This window comes from Balaenoptera acutorostrata, chromosome 1, assembly GCF_949987535.1.
Source record: "Balaenoptera acutorostrata chromosome 1, mBalAcu1.1, whole genome shotgun sequence".
Lineage (NCBI taxonomy): Eukaryota > Metazoa > Chordata > Mammalia > Artiodactyla > Balaenopteridae > Balaenoptera > Balaenoptera acutorostrata.
The window spans coordinates 33,356,679-33,379,841 of NC_080064.1; the positions used below are offsets into that span (position 1 = coordinate 33,356,679).

The 23,163-nt window shown below is 49.5% G+C and overlaps 1 protein-coding gene across 3 annotated transcripts in view; it reads right to left on the reverse strand.

Annotated features, from left to right (window-relative positions):
* Positions 1-5,957: 5,957 nt before the first annotated feature.
* Positions 5,958-23,163, reverse strand: part of RIMS3 (regulating synaptic membrane exocytosis 3) — a 40,766-nt gene continuing 23,560 nt past the window's right edge. For all 3 annotated transcript variants that reach the window (XM_057527228.1, XM_057527220.1, XM_057527224.1), the window contains 5 exons: positions 18,888-19,029; positions 15,777-15,889; positions 12,838-12,939; positions 12,369-12,508; positions 5,958-11,652 (listed from right to left, as the gene is read on the reverse strand). In XM_057527228.1, coding sequence (XP_057383211.1) covers positions 11,440-11,652; positions 12,369-12,508; positions 12,838-12,939; positions 15,777-15,889; positions 18,888-19,029 — 710 coding nt within the window. In that variant the 3' untranslated portion in view covers positions 5,958-11,439. The remainder of the gene's footprint in view (positions 11,653-12,368; positions 12,509-12,837; positions 12,940-15,776; positions 15,890-18,887; positions 19,030-23,163) is intronic.

Below are 23,163 nucleotides of genomic sequence, written 5' to 3' on the forward strand. Positions count from 1 at the left end.
AACGAGAGCACCCTTGGACTTCTGGTCCCAGCTGTGGAAGGGGGCGGAGCAACCATATAGTGTGATGGGACAACAGCTATGTTCAGTCCACAGTGTGTTACAACAGGTGGAGGACATTATAAAAAGCCTACCCAAGTCTTTGAACGATGCAAAAAAAAACCTGTTCCGGGTCTAGAACAGCTGTGTGTGACATATGGGATTCCCCATGGACATCGATAGCAACCAAAGATCCCATTTTCCTGGCCATGAAGTTCAGGAATGGGCCGATAAAAATGACATACACTAGCATTTCCACCTACCTTACAAGCCCACTGCTGCCAGGCTAATTGACTACTTAAAACAACAGTTGAGACGGGAACCCTGCTCTCAACATGTGGACCAGGAGGCTAACTCAAGTCCTACGAACGATAACTTAACAACCCAGGAGCAATCATTCCAGTGCCCAAGCCATGTTAACCCAGAGGCAACTAGTCAACACCATCTGAGTTCAACTGTGACCGCCGAAGGACTGAAGGACCATTGCCAGCTGTTGGTCAGGACAATAACTCGCTTTTGCCCTTATCACAGGATCTACCCATAGTGCGGGAATACGTTATAAAATGGCCCTGGGACTGGCAGGTAAGCCCCTGGTGGTTTGGGTTTGCTGCTCCGTGGGGAACAGGATTAGAAAGGGACTTACAGATTTCAGCTGTCTTCTACCCGGCCCCACCTAAAACTACTAAGGTAATTAACCCAGGCCCCCTACTAGAGAAAGACATCATTATATTAACCCTGCGGTTTGTTGTTATACCACCTCTCCAGTACTCGGCACTGGCTATGGGGACAGAGGGTGGACAGATGATATGGCAGGCCAGGACAGAATCCACAGGCAGGGGTGGTATTATCTCAGAATGCTGTTACTGCTTTTATTTTGCGTAATGGTCATGATCTCCCCTGTACGGTGCCTGTTAAACATCTCACATTTTGTCCTAGCCTGAGTGGAGGGAATCAGTTCACGGACTGGGTGACAACCCATGTAGGGACAACTGAAGACTCTCGCCTTCCTTCTGTCTTGCATGCCAAGTGCCTGGCTCCAAAATCGCCCACCTCTTGGCGAATCCTTTTTTTTTTTATGGCCACATCATGCACCATGTGGCATGTGAGATCTTAGTTCCCCGATCAGGGATTGGACCTGCGTCCCTCTGCAGTGGAAGCACAGAGTCTTAACCACTGGACCGCCGGGGAAGTCCTGCAAATCCCTGTTTTTAGTGTAGTAGGTATCTTACACCTGATGCTCTCTAGCTGCTGCCGTCTGTATTGCATTTGTGGTATCTTGTTGCAGTGCACCTCTACATACCTGGCCCCAGGGATATCACGGAAGAGGGGTGGACCAAGATTGTAAGGGTCGTGCAGGGTATATAGGGGTGGAGTGTATAGTCAGGCCACGCATGGCTGTTCTCTTGCTCTCTGTACATCCCCTGCTCAACCAGGGCCCGCTTCACTCACATAACTATCCAATCCTCTTAATTATAGGGCTTAGTCAGTAACTGCCCACATGCTTGCCTCCTGCCCCAGCCACTGGTTTCCCTGGTAACTGATGAGCCAACCTGACATCAATTCCCCTGTAAATGGTAGCCTCCGTCTCCTCCCAAGTAGCGAAGATTGCTGCCATGTCCTGCCTGTCATATACAATGGGGTGTCACTCCAGGACCTTTTGCTTTGGACGTGTAAGATCCCCTGTCCAATAAACTGTTGATGACTCTAGCACTGTCTCCAGGCTCTTCTTCCCTCTGAAGGCTAGGCAACTACAAGGCTTGAAAGTCTGTGGTGTGCAGCCCAACAGTAGGGATTTTTTTTGTCCAGATAGTGAACCAGTTTTCCTAATACATATTTTAAACAATCTACTTTTCCCCGTTGTTTTAAGGTGCCCCTCTTGTCATATGTTAATTTCCCAGATATACACATGCCAATCTTTGAGTTTTCTCTTCTTTGAACAGAAGTTGATCTAACCATTCATAGACTTATATTATTGCACATAAGTTGTAGAGTAAGTTTAGTTAACATATCAGCTGAAATTTTTAGATTATGTTGAATTTACAGATTAACTTGGAGAGTTAATATCTTTATATTAAACTGCCTTATCCAAGAATAGGGAATGTCTCTTCATTTATTCAGATCATCAACTCTTAGAGTTTGAAAATTCTCTCCATAGAGGTCTTACATATTCTTAAGTAGTCATTACTTAATAATTTAAATTTCTATTGTGGATAATATCTCATGTTTGCTGGTTATAGCTGTTACAGAAAAATGCAACTGATTTTTGTAGAGTGACCTTGTATCCAGCAACTTTGCTGAATGCTCTCATTAGTTCTAACAATTTTTTCTTAATTAGGTAGTAATCAAATTATCTATAAATAATAGCTTTATCCCTTTTTCAATCCTTTGCCTCTTTTTTTGTCTTTGTGGCTTTGTACAGGATTCCTAGAACTATTTTAAATGGTAATAATGATAATGGGCCTCCTTGTATTGATCTTTTTTTCCCCTAAATATGATATGCCTAGGTATAAGCTTATTGGTATTTATCCTAATTGATATTCTCTGAGCTTCCTAGATCTATGGTTTGGTGTCACTAATTTTGGAAAATTCTTGGCCATTACAAATTTCAAATATTTCTGCTCCACTTTTTCTCCTCCTGGTATTCCCAATATGTACATGGTACACCTTTTTAGAAATCCCCAATAGTTCTTGGATGTTCCAGTCTGTTATTTTCACTTTTTTTTTTTCTTCCAGTATGGGAAGTTCCTATTGCCTTATCTTCAAGCTCACTAGTTCTTTCCTTGACCATGTCCCATTTAATGATGAGACTATCAAGGGCATTCTTCATTTCTGCTAGTTTATTTTTATTTTTACCATGTTTTTTGTTTTTAGAGGTTTCCTCTCTATGCTTGCATTACTCACCTGTTCTTGCATGTTGTCTTTTTCATTAGATCCCTTAATATATTAACAATAGCTATTAAACATAGCTATTTTAAATTGTCTGCCTGATAACTCCCCATTGTGTATAATATCTGATTCTGGTTCTGCAGCTTTTTCTTTTCAGGCTGGGTTTTTTCCTTGCCTTTAGTATGTCTAATATTTTGTTGAAAGCTGGACATCATGTATTGGGTAACAGGATATTGGTAACAGGAACCAAGGTAAATAGGCCTTAATGTGTGATTTTATGTTAGTCTGGCTAGGAGCTGGGATGTATTTAGTGTAACTATATGTGTCATAGATTTCAAATTCCTCTGGTGACCTTATTTTTATCTCCCCTCTTTTTTTAAAATAAATTTATTTATTTTTATTTTATTTATTTTTGGCTGCATTGGGTCTTTGTTGCCACATGCGGGTTTTCTCTAGTTGCGGCAAGCAGGGGCTACTCTTTGTTGCGATGCACAGGCTTCTCACTGTGGTGGCTTCTCTTGTTGTGGAGCAGGGGCTCTAGGTGCATGGGCTTCAGTAGTTGTGGCTCGAGGGCTCTAGAGTGCAGGCTCAGTAGTTGTGGCGCACGGGCTTAGTTGCTCCGCGGCATGCAGGATCTTCCCGGATCAGGGCTCAAACCCGTGTCCCTGGCATTGATAGGCGGATTCTTAACCACTGTGCCACCAGGGAAGCCCCTTTATCTCCACCTCTTGATTTGGGGCTTCCCTAAGAGGCTGTGTCTGGGGCTTCTCTCAGAGGCTGTGTCTTACAGCTATTTCAACTGTAAGCCACTAGGTCCCTGTTCCTATGGGGATAAGTTGTGGGGCAGAGGAAGCATTCTATAATATGATTGCATCTCATTCTTTTAATGGGTCTATTTCCCTGTGTTGTGATTTTTTTCACAAGTGTTTCTTAGCTTTTCCTCTCCCCTTAGGTGAGACAGGAAATCTAGAGGGCCCTAGACTGGGGAAAATGCCCTTCTCCAGGGTAGGGTGGGCTCTGGTTAAGTGTTTTCCCTGGAGAGTAGGCTTTTGTCATGCTGTAGGCTCTGGATGTTTTTCAGAACTTTTCTCTTCCCCTCACCCTGATAAAACTACTAGATCTTTCTCAGGTCTTTACTGTAGGTGCCTAGAGAAAAAGTCCATAAAAATATGCACCCTTCCCAGCCTCCAGTTGTTTGTCATTCTCAAACTAGTCCACACTTAGCCTCCAGCAATTAGTTAATATTAACATTTAAGTGTTCCATCAGTTTTTGGTTCCAGTGGGTTCTCCTGGTAAGCATATACTAGCTCTAATTCTCTGTATGTGCTTGTCGTTCCAGATTTCAAGGTAGCAGTTTGCCTTGCAGCATCAGTTCTCTGACAGGTCCAAGAAACATCATTGATTCTCCTTGCATTGATCTTAAAGAGAATATGTTAAGTGTTTTCATTAATATAATATTTACTATAGGTTTTTTGGTATATGTCTCTTATCGAATCAAGAAAGTTACCTTCTATTTGCCAGTAGTTTTATTACAAATAGGATTAAACCTTATAAAATGCTTTTTCTGCATTAGGATAATTATTTTTCTCCTTTAGTCTATTGATGTGGTGAATTACAGTGAATTTTTCTAATGAACCACCCGTGTATTCTGGGATTAACACCAGTTGATCATGATGTATCATTTTTTAATACACTATTGGACTTCATAGTTTGTATTTAGGATTTTTGAGTCTACTTGGTTCTATTTCTATTTTCTTAGTATGGATTTTAGAATGGATACTTAAGGAAAATTGAAGTTATTCAATGTCTTTAGTCTCCAAGAATGTTTCAAGGACCAATTTATGTGCTACTATTCTCCAATATTTTAGTATATTTTTTAATTTTAAAAAGTAAGCATTATTATAGCTTTATAATGTATATATTAATATTTACTAATTTCTTTGCTCACATTTCTTTCTTACATCTCAGCCTTTCCATCATTTCCTTTATAATAGTAAACATAGTAAATGCTATGTGCCAGGCACGTTCTGAGCACTTTAAACGTATTACCTCACTTGAATCCCCCCAAAACCCTATGAGGTATGTACAGTAGTCCTTCTGTCTGAAGAATTTCTCTGGATCTCAGTTTTTGTTGTCTGTCCCTCTTGTCTTTTTTTTCTTTTTTTGAAAATTTTACTGGCTAGAAGCACAGAAGTTCTTAAATTCATGAGAGTGCATGAGATGTCTCAGAGAGCAGAAGTGGGAAAGAAGTAAAAGACAGAACCCTGGGGAGCACCAGAGCTTATATATAAGTCTCATGGGCCTTACATCTAGAGGTGGTGCCCACTGGAACTTCAAGGCCAAGGGCCAGAGCCAAAGCAGTGGAGGTCACTCTGAAGGGCTCTTGGGATGGCAGATGTCCGCCTTTCCCCCGGCAAACATGTGCTATGACATTGCTATACTTTGTCCATCTTCTGTACTCCCAGACCCAGTCCTAGGAGGACAATGGCACTGCCCAGAAGTGGCTGTGTCCCTCCTTGAGGGAGGGGAAGGGGTGTTCCAGGTGTCACAGCACTGGAGGTCAACAGCTATGTTTACTGCTTGTATCAGGTGTGGCTGAAATAAGCAAGAGTGCCCCAGCCACAAGTCTGAGAAGAGCTACTGGACCCAAGAGCTCAGAAAGCAGCAGTGGGTCAAAAGCAGTGACCTTAGCTCCACTGCTTATGGAGCTCCACTCCATATTATCTTTCCCTCTATTTGGCTCTGGGCATCCTCTGTGGAATCTGTGGGAATAGAAGGCTTTGAGGGCTTGTAAGCAGGGATCCTGGGAGACAGAGCCAGGAAGCTGCCTGGAACAGTCAGATTCCATGGCCCAATGACATCATTGTGGCAACAGATTTCCCAGACAGGAGTCAGAAGCCCAGGTCAGCCTTTTTCTGAAATGTACTTCTCTCTGCCTCTCAGACAAGGCATCTTCTTCCTCCTTGTTTAGTCACCTGGAACCCTGTTTTCTCTCTCCTAGAATTAAGAACCGTCTTCAGAAAGCAACACATGAAACCATTTTCAAACGGACTTTAATCATTTTTTGCTGCCCAAATACTGTACATGCAGAAGCCATGTGAAGAATTTTCTCTTCAAGGGAATTGGCAAGAGTGTTGTAAGAAACAGCCGGCAGTCCTTCCCATCCATCCACCTGCCACCTGGGAGCCACAACGAGTTTGGAAAGATGCTGCACATAGAAAATGTATAGAGCACAGATATAAAAGGCTAATTGCTTCTTATCTAAACAGTGTGCTTCTCAGTCCCTATCTGCTCTCTCTCTTTGCAGGATGCATTTGGAAATTCTAAAAAAGGGGTTCTTGCCTCCTATGAATTTACATTCTAAAGGAGTGGATGGAATAATCAGGCCAACTTTTCCTAAGAAAGCAGCAGCCACTCTGCCTGCTGAGATGGTGTCTGGTAAAAGACATTCTGGAGAAGAGTAATTTTTGGTTTCAAGAAGCAAATTACTTGGAAGGGAAATAAGTTCCCTCTCTCCTCCCATCAGAGAGCATCTCCCTTTAAAATTCTCCCATTTTCTCATTCTAGAAGCAGAAATGAGGACCAACCCAGCCTCATCTGCTGGTGGGGATACTGACCTACGCAGGATGCATCTGAGGTTGTGACATCACATCAGCACCTTGGAAAAAGTCCATTGTAGACAACCCTTAATTATCTCATTACGTAAGAAAACAACAACAAACCAGGAAGAGGTGGAAGAAGAAGAGTCTGTTAGGATTCCCAGAGTTCTTGTCGGAAGCAGCATCTGGGCATGGACGGGTGAGGACCTGCACCCAGCTTGGGCACCCGGGTCTGAAAGGAACCAGCCTGTGGAACCAGGTGCCAGGTGCACCAGGCTCACGACCCTCATCAACTCCAGATTAGACTCAAAACCTGGAGGGAACCATGGAGTAACTAGCAAATGCTCTGGTTTTGCACATGAGGAAGCTGAGGCCCAGAAAAGTGAGGAGTCTTGCACAAGTCTTCTCTGTATATAATAGCCTTTGATTCTCTGTAGCCAGCCGTCCAGGCCACTGACCATTGGGGCGGATGCTCTGTTGCCTTTGGAATTCCCAGGGCCCATTTCTCTTTGCCAAGCTCTCTGGAACCCAGTCCCAAGGACCCTTCCTGGCATCTGTGTGAGCTCCCAGGGAGGGCGAAGGCTCCTGTCCTTACTGGCCAAGTTTCCAATCAGAGCCTGGGAAGGTTTTCCCAGAGCAGTAACACTCATGCTTTTTGACAAGCATCCTCCCCAAGCCAGTCTGGGCCTCTGCGAGAATGCAAGTTTCCTTCACAGGCACAGCCTTGCTGGGCCCACAAAAGCCTGAGCTCAGGGTTTGGGGGAGGGGAAGTTGCTTTGCTACATGGAAAGATTAAGCCCTTTGTCAGAGAACGAGGTCCCACCATCGGGCATGCTGACACCTGAGCTGCACGTGTGCGGCTCAGCTGGCAGAGCTGGTGCCCGAGGAGGCCAAGTTGCTCTCTTTGGCATCACTGACATCGCTCTGAGATGCTCAGGCACTCTTTCAAAATAACCCTTTCCCAGCCAGACTAGGCTGACCCAGCCTCCATCAGGCCTCACTGGATCGGGCGGGGATTCCCCTGCCCTTCAGTCATGATTGCTTTGTTTTGACCCGATTTCTTCTGACCTGAGTGAAAAGCAGACTTGAGGGAGAAGGCAGGGGATGAGTCTATATTCCTATCTCCTTCCTGATCATTCAGTGAACGGTAATCCAGTATAGGAAGCAGCATTTTAAAGAACCTCTTTCTGTGTCAGGATATTGGAGAAGAAAACTCCAGGGAGAAGAAGAGAAAGGGAGCGGTCGGCAGGGCAGCAGGCCTCTTCTTTTCCCTCTCCTTGCAGCCACTGCAGAAACCCTGCTGGACCACCTCCTGGCCCTGAAGGACACGCCACCTGTCTCCACCATCAAGCAAAGGCAGCAATTGCTTGCACGGGCTTCGCACAGTGCAGGAAGCAATCAAAGAAGCGGAAGAGCAGCCTTCCTGAAGCCCTGATGCTTTCTGGGCTGAAGAAGATGGGGAATCGGAGGTATGAGGAGCTCTGGAGCCCTGGCTGGGGAGGAGCACGGCATCTCCTGGACAGCAGGGTGTGGAGCAAGAAGCCTGGTTGCGTGCCAGGGCTCCTGGTAATGCAGTCGAAGATTGTGCTACATTTCATTTCCAAAAAAGTACCCTTGGAGGGCTCTAGTGTCTTTAAAAGGGGTGGGAGGCTTCTGCTCTCCTCAAGGCTGGCAGTAAAGAAGAGCTCAGGCATGCTTGCCCTGGTGGGGGTCAGGCCCCTGGGAGAACCAGTGATCCCACGAGTGATGAGCTAGAGGGGCACCCTCTCTCTCGGCCCCCTGAAATGCTGGCAGTGCCTGGGCTCGTTGCATACTGAGAGTCTCCTAAGGGCTCCTTTCCTAGGAGTGCTGGGTGGGGGGAGAGACTGGGTGGGGAGTAGTTTAGGAGATGGCTTGACAAAGGGGATGTGATTCTTCAGGGAAGAACCAAGACTTGGCCCCATTTGCTGGAGCCTGATTCATACCAAAGACCCATCACAGACTTCCCTTTAGGGAAGGAGTCTATGAAGGAAGTGGGACAGATTGAACAGAGCAGAAACATGAAGACAGATGTTCTGAATCATCTGTCATGGTTCCTGCCCTCAGCCCAGCATCGCTGCAGGGCCACTGCTGTCTCTGCCACATCTTCCACGAATCCTGCCTGAGCAGAGGAAGATGGAATGACAAAGAGCCCACCCTGTCACCAGCCCCAGGGTCCCCTGGGGTAAGGAGGGGGTATGTGGAGTCAGGACACTGCATCTAACAGTGTCTGGGGGGATCATGTTCCTTCCCTCCCCGCCATGCCTTCTTCAAGGGACAGGTGCTGCCCCCTCCAGGGAAGGCCAGCAGTCACACGTGTGCTCCCTCCTCTCCTGGGACAGGCTAGCTCCAGAACAGCTTTTCAAACAAGCCCCTGCCTCCAACCTTCTGCAGAGGCAAGGGGCCAGCAGCCTTCAGCTCCCCAGCAGCAGCCTCTGCTGGTAGCTCCTTCTGTCCTCCTGGGCCTCTAGAGGAATGAAGGTGACACCCCTCGCTGATACCCCCCACTCCCTGGGGGTAACAGCATGGTCTGCATATCACAGCTCGGTGCCACATCAGCAAATGCCTATGCTATCCTATGGGTCACTAATCATCCCAGCACCCCAAAGGCATCAAGGATTTTCAGCCATTCTGAGGGTGGCTGCTCTGCATCACCCACAGGACACAGAAAGACGCTTGTGCAAGCGAGTTCCCACCCCCACTCCCCGCCCTGGGATCTAAGAGGGCAGAGCCCTTTGCCCTATTTTAGAAACATGAGAAATGCATGCGTTACCCAGTCTGACCCTAGGAGAGAATCTCTGCAGCAAGAGAAAACTCAGCCTAGCTGTCTCTCTCTCCATACCCACAAGGGTTCCCGCCATGATAATACAGGAATGGAGTCTCCAGCGGGAGCCAGGAGCCCAGGAGCTTATCTTGTCCTTACTGCCCTCACCCACTTTTTGTCTGTGGGCAGGAGCAGTGGGGACCTGGCTTCTCCCCCTGGTTTTCACGGGAGGGAGGTGGCCAGGCCCTGGCTTCAGCCTAACGTGGGTCCTGCCAGAAAGGACCCCCCGTTGGGGATGGCTCTGTCTCAGCCTCTGTCTCCACCTGCCTGCCTCGGAATCCACCTCCAGGCCCGTCTGGCTTCGCTTATGGATGGAGTCCAAGCACCTCTCCACGGATCCCCACATACGCGGGTTAGAGTCAGTGCAGCTCTCAGGGGTGATAGCTGGGGAAGAGGCAGAGCGCGAGCCTGTCCCAGACCTTGACCCCTCCTGCTGCCTCTTTCCACCCCACCAGACATGAACCCAAGGGCTGCTGTGTCTACCTCCTGGGCAACCTCTTGCCTTTCATGCTAGACCTGAGGAAGGAGAGGGACAGATTTGGGCACTCCCGAGCCAGACTTCAGGATTCCCAGCAGACATCTCACAAGGTCCAGTCCAGGCCCTGATGCCCACCCCCAGGGCCCAGCTGTCCAATCAGGTCAGGGTTTGAGTGGCTTTGGGAAGCTCCAACCAGACAAGGGTGGAAAGAAAGCAGAGGCAGGCGTGGTGTCTACAGCAGGCCAGGCTACCCTCCAGAGGGCAGCGGCAGAGGGCAGGGGGCAAGGAGGCCGAGAGGGGTGAGTATTGCTTATACAGAGCTGGTGACTGTGATGGTCTAGAGTCTACAGCCAAGCTGTCCGTGGAGCCAGGAGGCTGAAGCCTCAGTGGATCTGAGCTCCCAGACATGGACCCTGGTCTGGAAAAGAGCAAAAAAAAAAAAAAAAAAAAAATAGAGCCCCCAATAGTCAACTTCATGCAGCTAATCCCCAAAGGTTGGACAGGATTCTCAGAGCAAGTCAGCCCCAGCCCTCCTCATTCCTGCCAGCAGCCCTGCCCTGGGCACATCCTCAACAAGCCAGGCCCCTCCAGGACGAGCCCAGGGGGGCACAGGGCCACCCTCAGGGCCTGGGATGGACACAGGTGCCGCCAGGGGCTGCCCACTTTGGCAGGTAACATCCCTATGAGGCCAACCTCTTGCATGTCAAGACCGTCCACTCCACACCACCTGGGGTCCACTGGGAGAGCTCCTTTGGCATGTCGCAGGTGAGGAGGCTCGGAGGGAAACAGGAGGTGAACAATTCTAAGGGAGGTACCAGCACTTTCCTCCAAGGTACCTGGCCTGCAACCCTGGGAACTGACACCTCCTTGAATCTCACTTGTAGGAAGGAGGTGGCGCCAGCCCGAGGGAGAAAGCGGTCTTTAAGCCCTCAGCTCCCCGGCATCGTCTGCCCCCCAGAGCCCTGGCCAGGGCGCTAGGTGAGATGCTACATGCTGTGGATGCATTCGGTGGGAAGAGCAGCCGGAGTGCTCAGTGAAGAGGAGGGGTGTCAGGGTTCCCAGAGGGGCCTCGGTGTGGCCAGCTGCAGTGGACGCTACATTCCTCAAAAAAGAGCAGAGGCGCTGGGAGAGGCAGAGGTGGAACAAAGAACAAGACAGAAAACTAAGCAGGGACCACCAAGAACAGGCACAGGCGGGGACACGCAGGCTCTGCCCTGAGCCTAGGACCAGGTGGGATGGACCAATGGCTGCGTCTCCCACTTCCACCCCTGGACTCAAGGGGAGTCCTGTCCACGCAACTCTCCTTTGGGTTTCTTTACAACGAGACACAGAGAGACATGGATTTCAGCCCATATAGTCACTAAGACCAAATACACCCAGACAAATGAACAGATCTAACATGGTCACACACAGACACACACACAAACACACACGCACACATACTAGAGTCTCCACTGCCAGCTGGGACAGGCCCAGTAGCCAACAGGCATGCAGCAAGGCAAGGGGTCCAGAAAGACGGGAAGACTATGTACAGGGGAGGAGACGGGGGGGTGGCAGCACCCCTTCCCACACTGCATCCAGGCCTCTTCCTGAGGTCCTTAGGAGCATGAGGGGCTGGTGGCACTCTCCAGGGAGGACTGGGACAGGCGCCTGGTGAGGGAGCCGAGCGTAGAGTCTGCCACTGAGGACGTGGGGAAGAGTTTGTACCAGCCGGTGACCGCGGCACTCAGGTCCAGCTCGTCCAGCATGATCTGGGCCATGCCCATGAAGCACTTGTGGTCCATGCGGCCATAGTCTCCCCAGACGATCACCTGCCAGTGGGGAGGAAGAGAGAGGAGCTGAGCCACGTCTCCAACTCGAGGGCTGGGCAGTGGGCCCAGGAACCATGTAGAAGTTTTGCCAGGTCACAGATGGGACAGAGAGAGGCAGAACTCACACTGACTTTGGGCAGCAACTTACTGAGCACTTAAGGTGTGCCAGGCTCGACCCTACAGACTTTATATACGTTATCTTAATTGTTACAAACATCTAGGTAGAGGTGCTATGTATTATTATTTCCACAAAAAGGAAATGTATCTCAGAGAGGTTAATTAACTAACCCAAAGATACACAGTAATTGGTGGCATAGCTGGGATTAGAGCCTGGGTCTGACTTCCAGAGCTTCCCAGCATCCCAGGTGACAACCTTCCTGAGGGGGCAGCAGACTGAGAGTCCAGGACCTGGGTCACAGCTCCCGCTCTGTGGCTGGATCACAGTGGGACAATCAACATTAGCACCAGGTGGAAGGAGATGGTGGTCAAACCCTGCTTCTACCTACCAGCTGTGCAACCTGGGGGCAATCGAGTTATCCCCCCGAACCTTGGTGTCCTTATGAATCAACAGGGAGCAAAAACACCTTCACCGGGTTGTAACAAAAAATGGGTAAAGCATATTTAAGGCGTCTGGCACAAGATAAATCATAAATAAGACAAATTTTAAATCGCAGTCTTTGAGAGTGGCCCCGCCCCACTGGCCCCATGACACTCACCTGCAGCACCTTGCCCTGGGGCCCCTCGTCAAAGAGCAGAGCCTGCTGGTACAGGGGATCACAGGTCTTCTTGGCCACCTTTGTCTTCTTCTTGGCCAAGCAGGCCCCGTTCTCAAGCAGGTAAACCTTGATATAGGTGGCTGAGGGATGGAAGAGAGCATGACGGGGAGGTGTCCAGGGGAAACTGCTGTGGCCTGCCCCATCCCCTAGCCTCCATGTGATCCTGGAGGGGAGCAGGATGAGCTGACCAGGGGACAGCAGGTGGAGAGACGGGCTCCAACACTGACTCCTCCGTCCTCCCCTCCCCCGCCCCCACTCACTGGCCTTCCAGGCCATCCGTGACTCCAGTGTTGAGAATACCGATTAGGCCAGTGGGGAGCTGGGACTCTCTAGACCCAGAACTCAGCTGTATATCCCTCCCTGGCAGGACCTCATTTCCACAATCCCTCTCCCAGCTGCTCTGCTTCACCTGGGAGGGATTTGGAGCCTGGTTTGGGGGTCAGGCCCCGAGCCTCAATCACTTCCACCTCCAGCTGGCCGCTCCGGTCCATGATGGCAATGTGCACATCCCCTGCAAGGGAGAAGAGGGACAGTTCAGGCAGAGCCAGACCAAGGGGCAGGCCGGCCAGCCACCATGCAGCACACCAGTCTGCAGAGGATGTTCCAGCACTGGAAAGGGCACAAGATGGACAAAACTGTATGCACCGGAGCTGCTCTCGGGAGACCACTATAGAGCAGCTGAGAAATGCTTGCATAGGTCCCTTATGGTGGGATGGCGGCATGACCCTCAAGGGGCCTGTTTGGGGAACAACAAATGTAAGCCTGGTTATGGGCGGTGGAGGGGTGTTCTGCTTCACTGAGCAGAATAGCAAGTTTGGGGACAGAGCTTCCTGTATCAGGAAGACAGAGGGGAGGCTGTGGGCTCAGTGGCTCTTCTTCGCCTGCTACACAGTGGTCATCAGCCACTCCCGTAAATAAACATCAAACAAATATTTAAAGGATATCAGTTTGGAGAGACGCTGAGATACAAGCCTGCCCAGGACACGAGGCATGTCCTGGAAATGAGGGCCTGCTCGTACCCTTGATAAAGGATCGGGGGAAGGCAGCAGATGTCCCGGGAGCACAGAGTGAGAACTCCTCTCTGTGCCCCACAAAATGGATTATCCAGCTGGGGCAAGTTCTGTGTGTGGAGTCATATCAGTCGTCTGACTTCTAGAACCCTTGGCTTTGTTTGACACAGGTGAGCAGAATTTGCAATTCTGCACTAGTCACTTGGGATGTCCTTCAAAGGGGTGCAGAATCATAAGCCTGATGCAGAAAAACTAAAATGGGCCAGACTTTGGGTTTAGCCACCCATTTTAGATTCTCTGAGCCGTCATGCAACTGTTTGTATTTGCACACTTTGGAAGATGGAGATTTATGACTTTCAGGAGACATCCTGGAATTCATCCCTCTCCCACTAGCTATTCCTGACCTCCCCATGGGGAATAGGGAGGGGGAGGTCTCAGGAATTAATCTCCACATCTCACTGTAACATCCCTAACAAGGTGAGCCAAGGCAAACCTGTCCTTCCCAGTTTAGGACACCAGGGGGCACCACACACAAGTGTTCTAGGCTGTGATGGCGTATTAGCCTTGTGGAAGTGGCTGATTGCTCTCACTGCCTCCCAGCCCTTGGCCCAAAGCAGACTATCCAGGCCCTTGAAAGCCTGAAAGCGGACTTCCCTGGTGGCGCAGTGGTTAAGAATCTGCCTGTCAATGCAGGGGACACGGGTTCGAGCCCTGGTCTGGGAAGATCCTACGTGCCATTGAGCAACTAAGCCCGTGTGCCACAACTACAGAGCCTGCGCTCTAGAGCCCATGAGACACAACTACTGAGCCTGCGTGCTGCAACTACTGAAGCCCGTGTGCCTAGAGCCTGTGCTCCGCAACAAGAGAAGCCACCGCAATGAGAAGCCCACGCACCGCAACGAAGACCCAACACAGCCGAAAACAAATAAATAAATATATATATATTTTTTAATTAATTTATTTATTTATTTGGCTGTGTTGGGTCTTTGCTGCTGTGTGCGGGCCCTCCCCAGTTGTAGAGAGCGCAGGCCACTCTCCATTGCGGTGCGCGGGCCTCTCATTGCAGTGGCCTCCCTTTGCTGTGGAGCACAGGCTCTAGGTGCATGGGCTTAGTTGCTCCGCAGCATGTGGGGTCCTCCCAGACCAGGGGTCGAACCCGTGTCCCCTGCATTGGCAGGCAGATTCCCAACCCCTGGGCCACCAGGGAAGCCCTAATAAATATATTAAAAAAAAAAAAAAAAAAAAAAAGTCTGAAAGCAACGGCTGGGAATTAGCCAAATCCCACCCAAGAGCCCAGTGGGAGCTGACATTCACCCTCTGAGGGTCCCTGTGGACCCCTCTTCCAGCAGACAAAGGCTCCTGTGTGAGCAGTTTAGAGGAAGACAGGGCAGTGCAGTGGAAGGAGTCCTGGCCTGGAATGGAATGCCAGCTCCACTGCATGGCTCACAGCAGGGCTGTCTGCACTCAACTTCCTCATTTGCTGTGAGGTCAAAGGTTAGACACTGTCTATGTGAGGGCTGAGTGCAGACGTCTGGGTCAGACACTGCTCAGGTCAGACTGATGGGGAAGGAAGGGTGGAGGTGAGGAGGCATCTCTGGGGAAGCTAGCCTGGGAGTTGCTGCTTGAAGCCAACACAGCCAGGATCTAAGGGAGAGAGAGAGGGAGGGAGCCAGAACTGCAGCTAAAAGGACCAAGAATAGACTGTGGGGAGTATTTCTTAGCTGCAGAGAAGAAGGATGAGAAAATTACTAAAAGTCTTCTAGGTGTCAGGCACTGTTAGAAGTAACAAGTCAAATAAGACACAGTTCCTAAGGCGTAAATGAAATATTTCATGCGAAGCATCAAATAGGGACTCAATACATTGTCTTTAGATCGCAGAACTACGGCAGGCATTATTATTCCCATCTTACAGATGAGGAAACCGAGGCTCAGAGAAGGGATGTGACTTGGCCAAGGTCCCACAGATAATCAGTGATGGAGCAGACTCCATGGATGTCAATGCCATGATGATTTTTGTTCACCATTTTATGCCTGGCACTTAGCACAGCGGGGCACACAGTAGGCGGTGAGAGAGTGGGTGAGTGTGTGGTGATGCGAGGGAGGGAATGTGCTGGAAAAGCTGCTGCAGGGCGGCTGGCAGAGAAAGGCTGGAACCCCTTTCCTCTCTGCTGCGGGAGGGATTGAGGAGTGCATGCTGACTCCTCCTCACTGGCACAAAAGCCCGAGTGAGGACTCCTTTCTGCTGCTTGCATCGCATCACGCAGGGCCCCTGCTGAGCTCACCCTTTCTGCTGCGTGGCTGCCGTTGCCCCACTCACCCTGCCCTTGAGAAGACTCACCCATTGGTGGCGTTGCCAGCGTCTGTCGCCCGACAATCTGGGCTGGTCCCAGGCCATCCAGGAAATCGCTGAACTGGCTTTCACCTCCAAGCCGGGTGGTGGGGAAGATGAACCTGGAGGAGGCATGAGGTGCGTGAGGGCATCTGGATGGCGGGGACGCAGTGGTTCTGCCCCTGGGGCACTGGGCACTCCCTCTGTGCCTCAACCTCCCCTCTACAACGTGCAAGTGTACTACTGTGGCTGGGGTCAAACAGAACTGTTCAGCTCTGCACATTAAAGAAAAATACTTCGATGCCACTTGAGAAAAGAGACTAATAAACATACATAATCATGGTATTTAATCCTCAAGCGCCAGAATTTCTAAGGTGACCCTGAAAAGGCAGGGCTTGCTGGACACTTGCATCCTCACCAGAGGGTGTTAATGCCAAGAACCAGAGACAAAGGCCAGAAATTTGAATGCCCAGAACAAGTTCTAAGAACTGAGTTTTAGTTGACTATAAGTTTGAAATCCAAGTCAATAATGTGAGGTGGTATCCAAAACAGCAACTGAGACCAAAATAACACAATTTCAGGTTTGAGATTAATGACAAGTGATGGTGGGTGGCCCATGGTTGTGGGGAGCCTGGAAATAGTAACAGAAAAAACTGACAGTGATTGAAATTTGGCCAGATGCCAACAGCACACTAAATGCTCCACTGTATCATTTAACCCTTACCACCACTGTGGGTGGCAGGAGCTATTATCCAGTTTTACAGATGAGACAACAGAGGCTCCAAACGGTAAGAGGCTTGCCTTGCCTACAAAACGGAGATGAAACCCAACTCATACAGGGTGATGGTGAGGATTAGGGCAGATGGTGCAGGAGCAGTTCCAGACAAACAGGAAACAGTCAGCGGCAGTTATGGCGGCTGTTGGTGTGATCATCACGGGAAGTGTGCTACTTTTGCATGTCCTCAAGCCTAGATGTTCTGGGGAGGCCAGCAGAGAAAGGACAGGTGAGGGAAGGCTGGCCCAGAACTGCCCAGAGGCTACAATGGACCAAAGAAAGTTTCTAAGATCTCCTAGAATAGCCCAGGCTCCTGCCTAGAGAGAGAAAATGTTGCCCCAGAACCAATCCCCTCTTGGACCATTTGGCCTGAGTCCCCCTTGGCCAGAGACAGGCAGGAAGGGGAGACAGGCTACATACACTAATTGGAAAGGACCTGTGTCTCTCCTCTACCAGGCTCAGCCTTCACACCCCAGGAAGGGGCTTCAAGGCCCATCCATTTTTATTGGCCACAGTCAGCAATAGCCTAATATCACATTTTTAGGATAATGGGATCTGAAAAGGTTAAATGAATAGCCAAGATATGGAAGCAAACTAAGTGTCTATCAACAGATGAATGGATAAAGAATATGTGATATATATATATATATCACATGTATATATAGATGTGACATATATATATATATATATGATGGAATATTACTCAGCCATAAAAAAGAATGAAATAATGCCATTTGCAGCAACATGGATGGACCTAGAGATTATCATACTAAGTGAAGTAAGTCAGACAGAGAAAGACAAATATCATATGATATCACTTTTATGTGGAATCTAAAAAATAGTACAAATAAACTTATTTACAAAACAGAAACAGACTCACAGACATAGAAAACAAACTTATAGTTACCAAAGGAGAGGGAAGGAGGGATAAATTGGGAATATGGGATTAATAGATACATATTACTATATTAAAAAATAAACAACAAGGACCTACTGTATAGCACAGGGAACTACATTCAATATCTTGTAATAAAGTCTAACAGAAAAGAATCAAAAAAGAATATATATCTACACACATATATACGTATAACCGAATCACTTTCCTGTACACCCGAAACTAACATAATATTGTAAATCGACTATACTTCAATTTAAAAAAGAGAGAGAGAAAGGATAACAACTATAACAAAAAGAAACGTAGACTCTTGAGGTCACAGAATTTCAGGAGCTTAGTATAGAGAGTGTGGAGATTGTGAAAAAAGGTTTTAGGGTCAAATGTCCTTAATTCAAATCCTAACTCCACCACCACTTAATAGCTGTGACCTTGGAAAGGTACCATACCCTCTTCCTGTGCCTCAGTTTCTCCACTTGTACAATGGAAATAATGGTAGTACCAACATCCCTCAGGGTTGTTGTATTAAATGAGACACTATTTTTGGCCTGATAGTGGCTGGTAGATCCCAGAGTAAGAGGCACTGATCTGAAGTGCCATTCTGCATATGGTAAATCCTAGCAGCTACTCACATTCATAGAAGCAGGCATAGTAGCAAGACACGTGATCATAGAATTTAAATAATATAGCCACAGAATCCTGAAATCATTGGGCCTTGATGAAGCTGATTCAGAAAATCTTAATCATATAACCATCATTTCATAGATTTAGAAGAGATCCAAGAGAATATCTAACCCAGAGACTTTCAAATTTTTGACTGCAACCCATATGCATATGTAAGAAATACATTTAACGTCATAGACCTACGTGCATCTATACATCTATCTATCTATTGAAAAGTTCACAAGGTAATTTTTCCTTCCTCCATAGGATACATCTGAATTTCCTATTTCCTTTTCTAATGCTGGTTTTGACCCACTAAACAGATTTTACTTCCTGCCTATGAGTCATCATCCAGTTTGAAAAACAGTGATCTAGTCCAAACTCCTGCCCTAAGCTCCAAGCAAGTCCACTTGTGAGAACTCCATTCAGCTGAGCTGTAACAACTGTTTCAGATTTAAGAGATTTTAGGATCCCATTTTCCTTTCCAACCCTTTCCTCTGGAGCAGGATGGTATGGAGGTCTTGGGAGGTGGGAGGCATGAAACATACTGGTGGGATGAACTGCTCCTGGGCCACTGGGGTATTCTGATGGGAAACAGAGGCTGGTCCAGAGCAATAGGAAGACTGGGGCCCAGGCAGCGGGTGTCCAGGGGAGGGGGACAGAGGGAGGCGGGGATACAGAGGAACTCAGATAATTGGGCTGGAAACGCAAGCAGATTTTCCAGCCCTGTGCCTGTGACCCGAGGACCCAGGTGGAGGGTGGGTACACGGTGGGGGTGGGCTGAACGCACGTGCCATCGGAGCTATTGCTGTTGGTGCTCCCGTCCGTGGACTCCCGGCTGCCCTGGCGAGGGACCCGACTCCGCATCTCCACGGCAACACCCGTCTCCGTGCTCCGCCGGATGTTGCTGCGCAGTTTCTTGGTGGCCCCCTCTGTGACACCCCCCGAAGCACAGACAAGGAACAGGTCAGATCACTGAGGAGGCTTCTCCGAGATCACTGCTAAAGTCATCCTCTTGGGAGGGGGCAGGATAGGCAGGGCTCTGACTGGAGACAGGGCCGCTGCTGAGATGACCTCTAGAGCCGGTCTGCAGCCTGACCCCTGGCCCTGCTCAGGGCAGTGACGCAGACAAAGCAGACTAGAAGGATGGCTGGAGGCAGAGTGGAGATGGTGGGGCTACGGGTGGGGAGGCAGCAGGCAGCGCTCAGCCCTGCAGCCCTCCACCCTCGGTCTCCTTCCTGCCAGGCTCCCCTGACCCACTCAATTTCAGCCCTTGCCCCAAACGGTTAAGTTTCTTCTTCTGTAAAGTTTGCCTTCTCTGGAATTTCCAGATTTGCTTTTCCTCTTCCAGGTACTCTCCTGAACCCTGTCACTCCCAGACATCACAACCCACCTCTGTGATACCTTCACAGGTCCTATAAAAAACAAACAAACCCATGTGAATCCTGACCACTGGCAAACTAACACCCATTCTCAAGGTGGGTCTGAATGTGGAGGGGGATGTGTGTGGAGACGTGGAGAAGCCACTAGAAAAATAAGACTGAGAGAGAGACTCCTAGGCTGACCTGAACTGACTTTGGCTTTGAGGGAGAGGCCTGCAGAAGAACCTCAGAAGCTGTGTGGTGAGAGCTCACCCCCAGTGTCTCTGTAGCTCCTGTTTGGGGGGCCCTCTACCCCTAGGTCCCCTCTTCAGCCTTGCATGGAACATGGGGCACTTTGCCTCTCCTAGCAGCGCACCATCCTGCCTGGGTTTCCATGGCAACCTCCTCAGCACTGCAGTGTGGTCCCTTTAGACACTCTCTCTGCCTGGCGGGGGCGGGGTGGGCAGACAGAAGACAGGTTGTGGGTTTTCAGGGACTTTCCCTCCTGAAGCTTGGCTGCCTGAGGCGCTTGATGGGGAGGGAAGTGACGCTCAGATAGGGACTATACCAAAGGAGCCTTTTGCTGTCACTGGTTAGAGGTCCAGGCAAATTAAGAGTGGAGTTGCTTACAGGGATGGGGAGAGGCCAGGGTGAGGCAGGCAGCACAGCCCCTGAAAGCAGCGGGGAAGGGGGAGCTGGTTACCTTGGAAATTCCCTCTCCCACTAACACCCAACGGTGGGTTGGGAGGGGACGTTCGAGACCACAGCCTGAGAAAAGGGGGACTTTATTCCTCCTGCTTTGCCCTACTTATCTTTCAGGAAGTCCCATCGGGAGAGGAAAGGCTGAGAGGATGGGATGGGGGGACTGGGAGTGGGGTGCTGTAAGGAGGAATGTCTTCTCTGAAACCACCCCAGCTTCTGAGATATTGGAACAGCTACTACCCAGGAATCAGTGAGACCATCAACGTGTCTGTCTCTCTTACACACACACACACCCCACACACAGACTCTTATTAGCTCATGCATATTTCTTTCACACAGGCATAAGCAGACACACACGAGTGCCAACAATCACATATGTTTATACAGTGATCTCACATACAAGGTCATGTGTATGTTCATATAACACACAGCCACAAATGGTCTTACGAAGTCTTAGTCATACGTACACATGACACAGCGTGCCACACACATGTGACCTTCACACCATAACACTAGGAGCTGAACCCATCCGCTCAATCACACACATAGATGCAAACCCACAAATGGTGTGTGACCCAGCACACACAGAGGGCTGGGCAATAATTGTGGGCGGGGGGGACTTGCCCTGTCCCTTGCTCCTAACTGCCACATCCCCTCTAATCCAATTAGAAGACAGAAGGGCCTGTGGGGGCCACACTTCACCCTCCTTCTCCTCAAACCCCCCCAACATACACCCTGAGCTGAAGTCAGAGCCTCACCACCTCGTGACCCCAATCCCCCATCTTCTAGAGCTTAGGAAAGCTTTGACCCATTTGGGAGAAAATTTACCTTCTTTGATCTGCCCAACCTACTGTGAGCCCCTGGGTAGGGAAGTTACAGAATCCTGAAATGCCATTTCACAGATGGGGAACCTAAAGTCCAAGCACCCATAGAGCTAGATCCTAGGCCCACTGACTCCCAGTTCACTGATATACTACTTTTCACTCCCCTCCACCAACTCCACATTGTTTTGAGATGTGATTCAGCAGAGATTAAGTTCCATGTCTCTGGGTGAGGAGGAAGGTCTTGCAAACTCAGAGAAAATTCCTCTACTGGTTTCATACCTGTCCAGTCTCTGAACTCTGTTGATCTGGGTAGTAACTTCATGTTGCCTCTCTCCCTAGAGAACTGGACCAAGTTGCTTGCAATAATTCTGTGGTCCTTGGAGACCAAAAGACCCCAGGGACCATCCCATCTGTCCCACCATGAACAAGGGAGAGGAAAACACAGCCTCCAGCAGCACTCCCCATGGGATCTCCTGGAATGATCCTGAGCCCTCACCCCAGCCTGGTCCAGGGCCCAGAGACTAGGAGGGGAGAGCCACTGTCCTTGGTACTGAAAAGAGAAGCTCCATCTGGGCAAAGGCAAGGACAGCCCAGGATGGCCCTGTGTAGACCCAGCCTAAGGCCAGGCCAGAACCCACCTGTGTCCTGGGAGCCCAAAGATCTGACTCCACCTTCCTCTCTGCTCCCACAACTTAAAGAATGTTAAATCTAGAAGGAAGCTGGGAGACAGTCTTTTAAGCTCCATTTTACAGAAGAGGAAACTGAGGCCCAGTGGGAAAGTGACTCTACCAAGGTCCCCTGAGGAGTTAGAGCCAGGACTAGTCCTCTAAAGTTTCAGGGTGAGTTTTTGGAAGGCCATTCTAGGGCAACATAAGGAATAAAATGGAAGGGGCAGGCAGAAGGCAGGGGAACTAGAGGGGAGGCTGGCGCAATAGACCAGGCTTTGAAACAAAGAGGATAGGATGGGTGGGGCTCAAGCCAATGAGCAGTATGGAGGACCTGGGAAGGGCAGACTCATAGCCCAGAAGACTGGGTCCTGGAGAGGAGTTCCACCCCACTTCACACAGCCCCGCCCTGCAGGGAACTGAGCCATCCCACCGGGGTAGCAGGGTCACCCTGCTAGGATCTTATCCCAGAACAGAGTTTCCGGGGCCAATGCCCACAGTGATCGGCCCCATACCTCCCTCTGAGGCCAGACCCAGGATGGCGCTTTAAGCTGGGACACTGGCAACCTCAAGGCCTGGGAGAACAAAATGGGGACAAGTAATTATGAAGAGGAGAGAAGTATTCTACAAGCAAGGGGCAGAGCTGTGGAGGCCAGAGAAGTCACTTTTTTTTTGGCCCTACTGTGTCCCCATGGGTAATAATAACACCAACAATTTACCAAGTGTCTAGTACGTGCCAGGCAAGAGGCTGGGTACCTTTACACATCCTATCTTATTCAATCCCCTGGACAACACAGCAAGGCATGTATTATTGTCCTTATTCTACAAATGAGGAAGCAGGCTCAGAGAGGTGAAGTAACTTGCCCAAGTCGCCCAGCTAGTAAATGACAGGGTGTATCTGAAGGCCAATTTGAAGTCCTTCTCCAAAAAAGTGCCTTCTCGTCTCCAGGCTCAGATGCCTCATCAATAAAATGAGTACATCAGACCAGAGGATCTCCAGATCCCCAGGGCCCCTTCCTGCTCTGACATTTGGCAACTGGATGATTCAGAGAGACCTTTGGTTAGAAGGGCAGTGGGCAATTCCCCTGGCTCCCCAGGCATTCAGCCATGCCCTTGCATACCGCAGAGACAAGTGATCTGGAAGCCCCATCATCGTTCATTTCCCCTCAAGGCTGGAGGTCATCCTGGTGTCTGCTCCAATCCCTGCCTGCTGACTGTGGAGCCTAGGTAGGGGGACAGTCCCAGGCAGATCACTGATATGTCTCACAGTGACTCAGGCACCTGTCCTGGCCTTGGAAGACTGTCCCTCCAAATCATTTGGGCATGAAGAGACCTTTGGGTCTGAAGCTGAATCAGCCGATTCAGCCAGAGATCAGCAGGGCTTGGTTTCCTGAAGCCAGACTCCTGGGGGCCCTCCTAATCTTAGTCCCCCAACCTTAATGCCACCCCCTTGGTCCTGTCCCAGCCGAACTCCTGGATTCCTAGATCCCCATCTTCCTGTCTGCCTAGTGTCA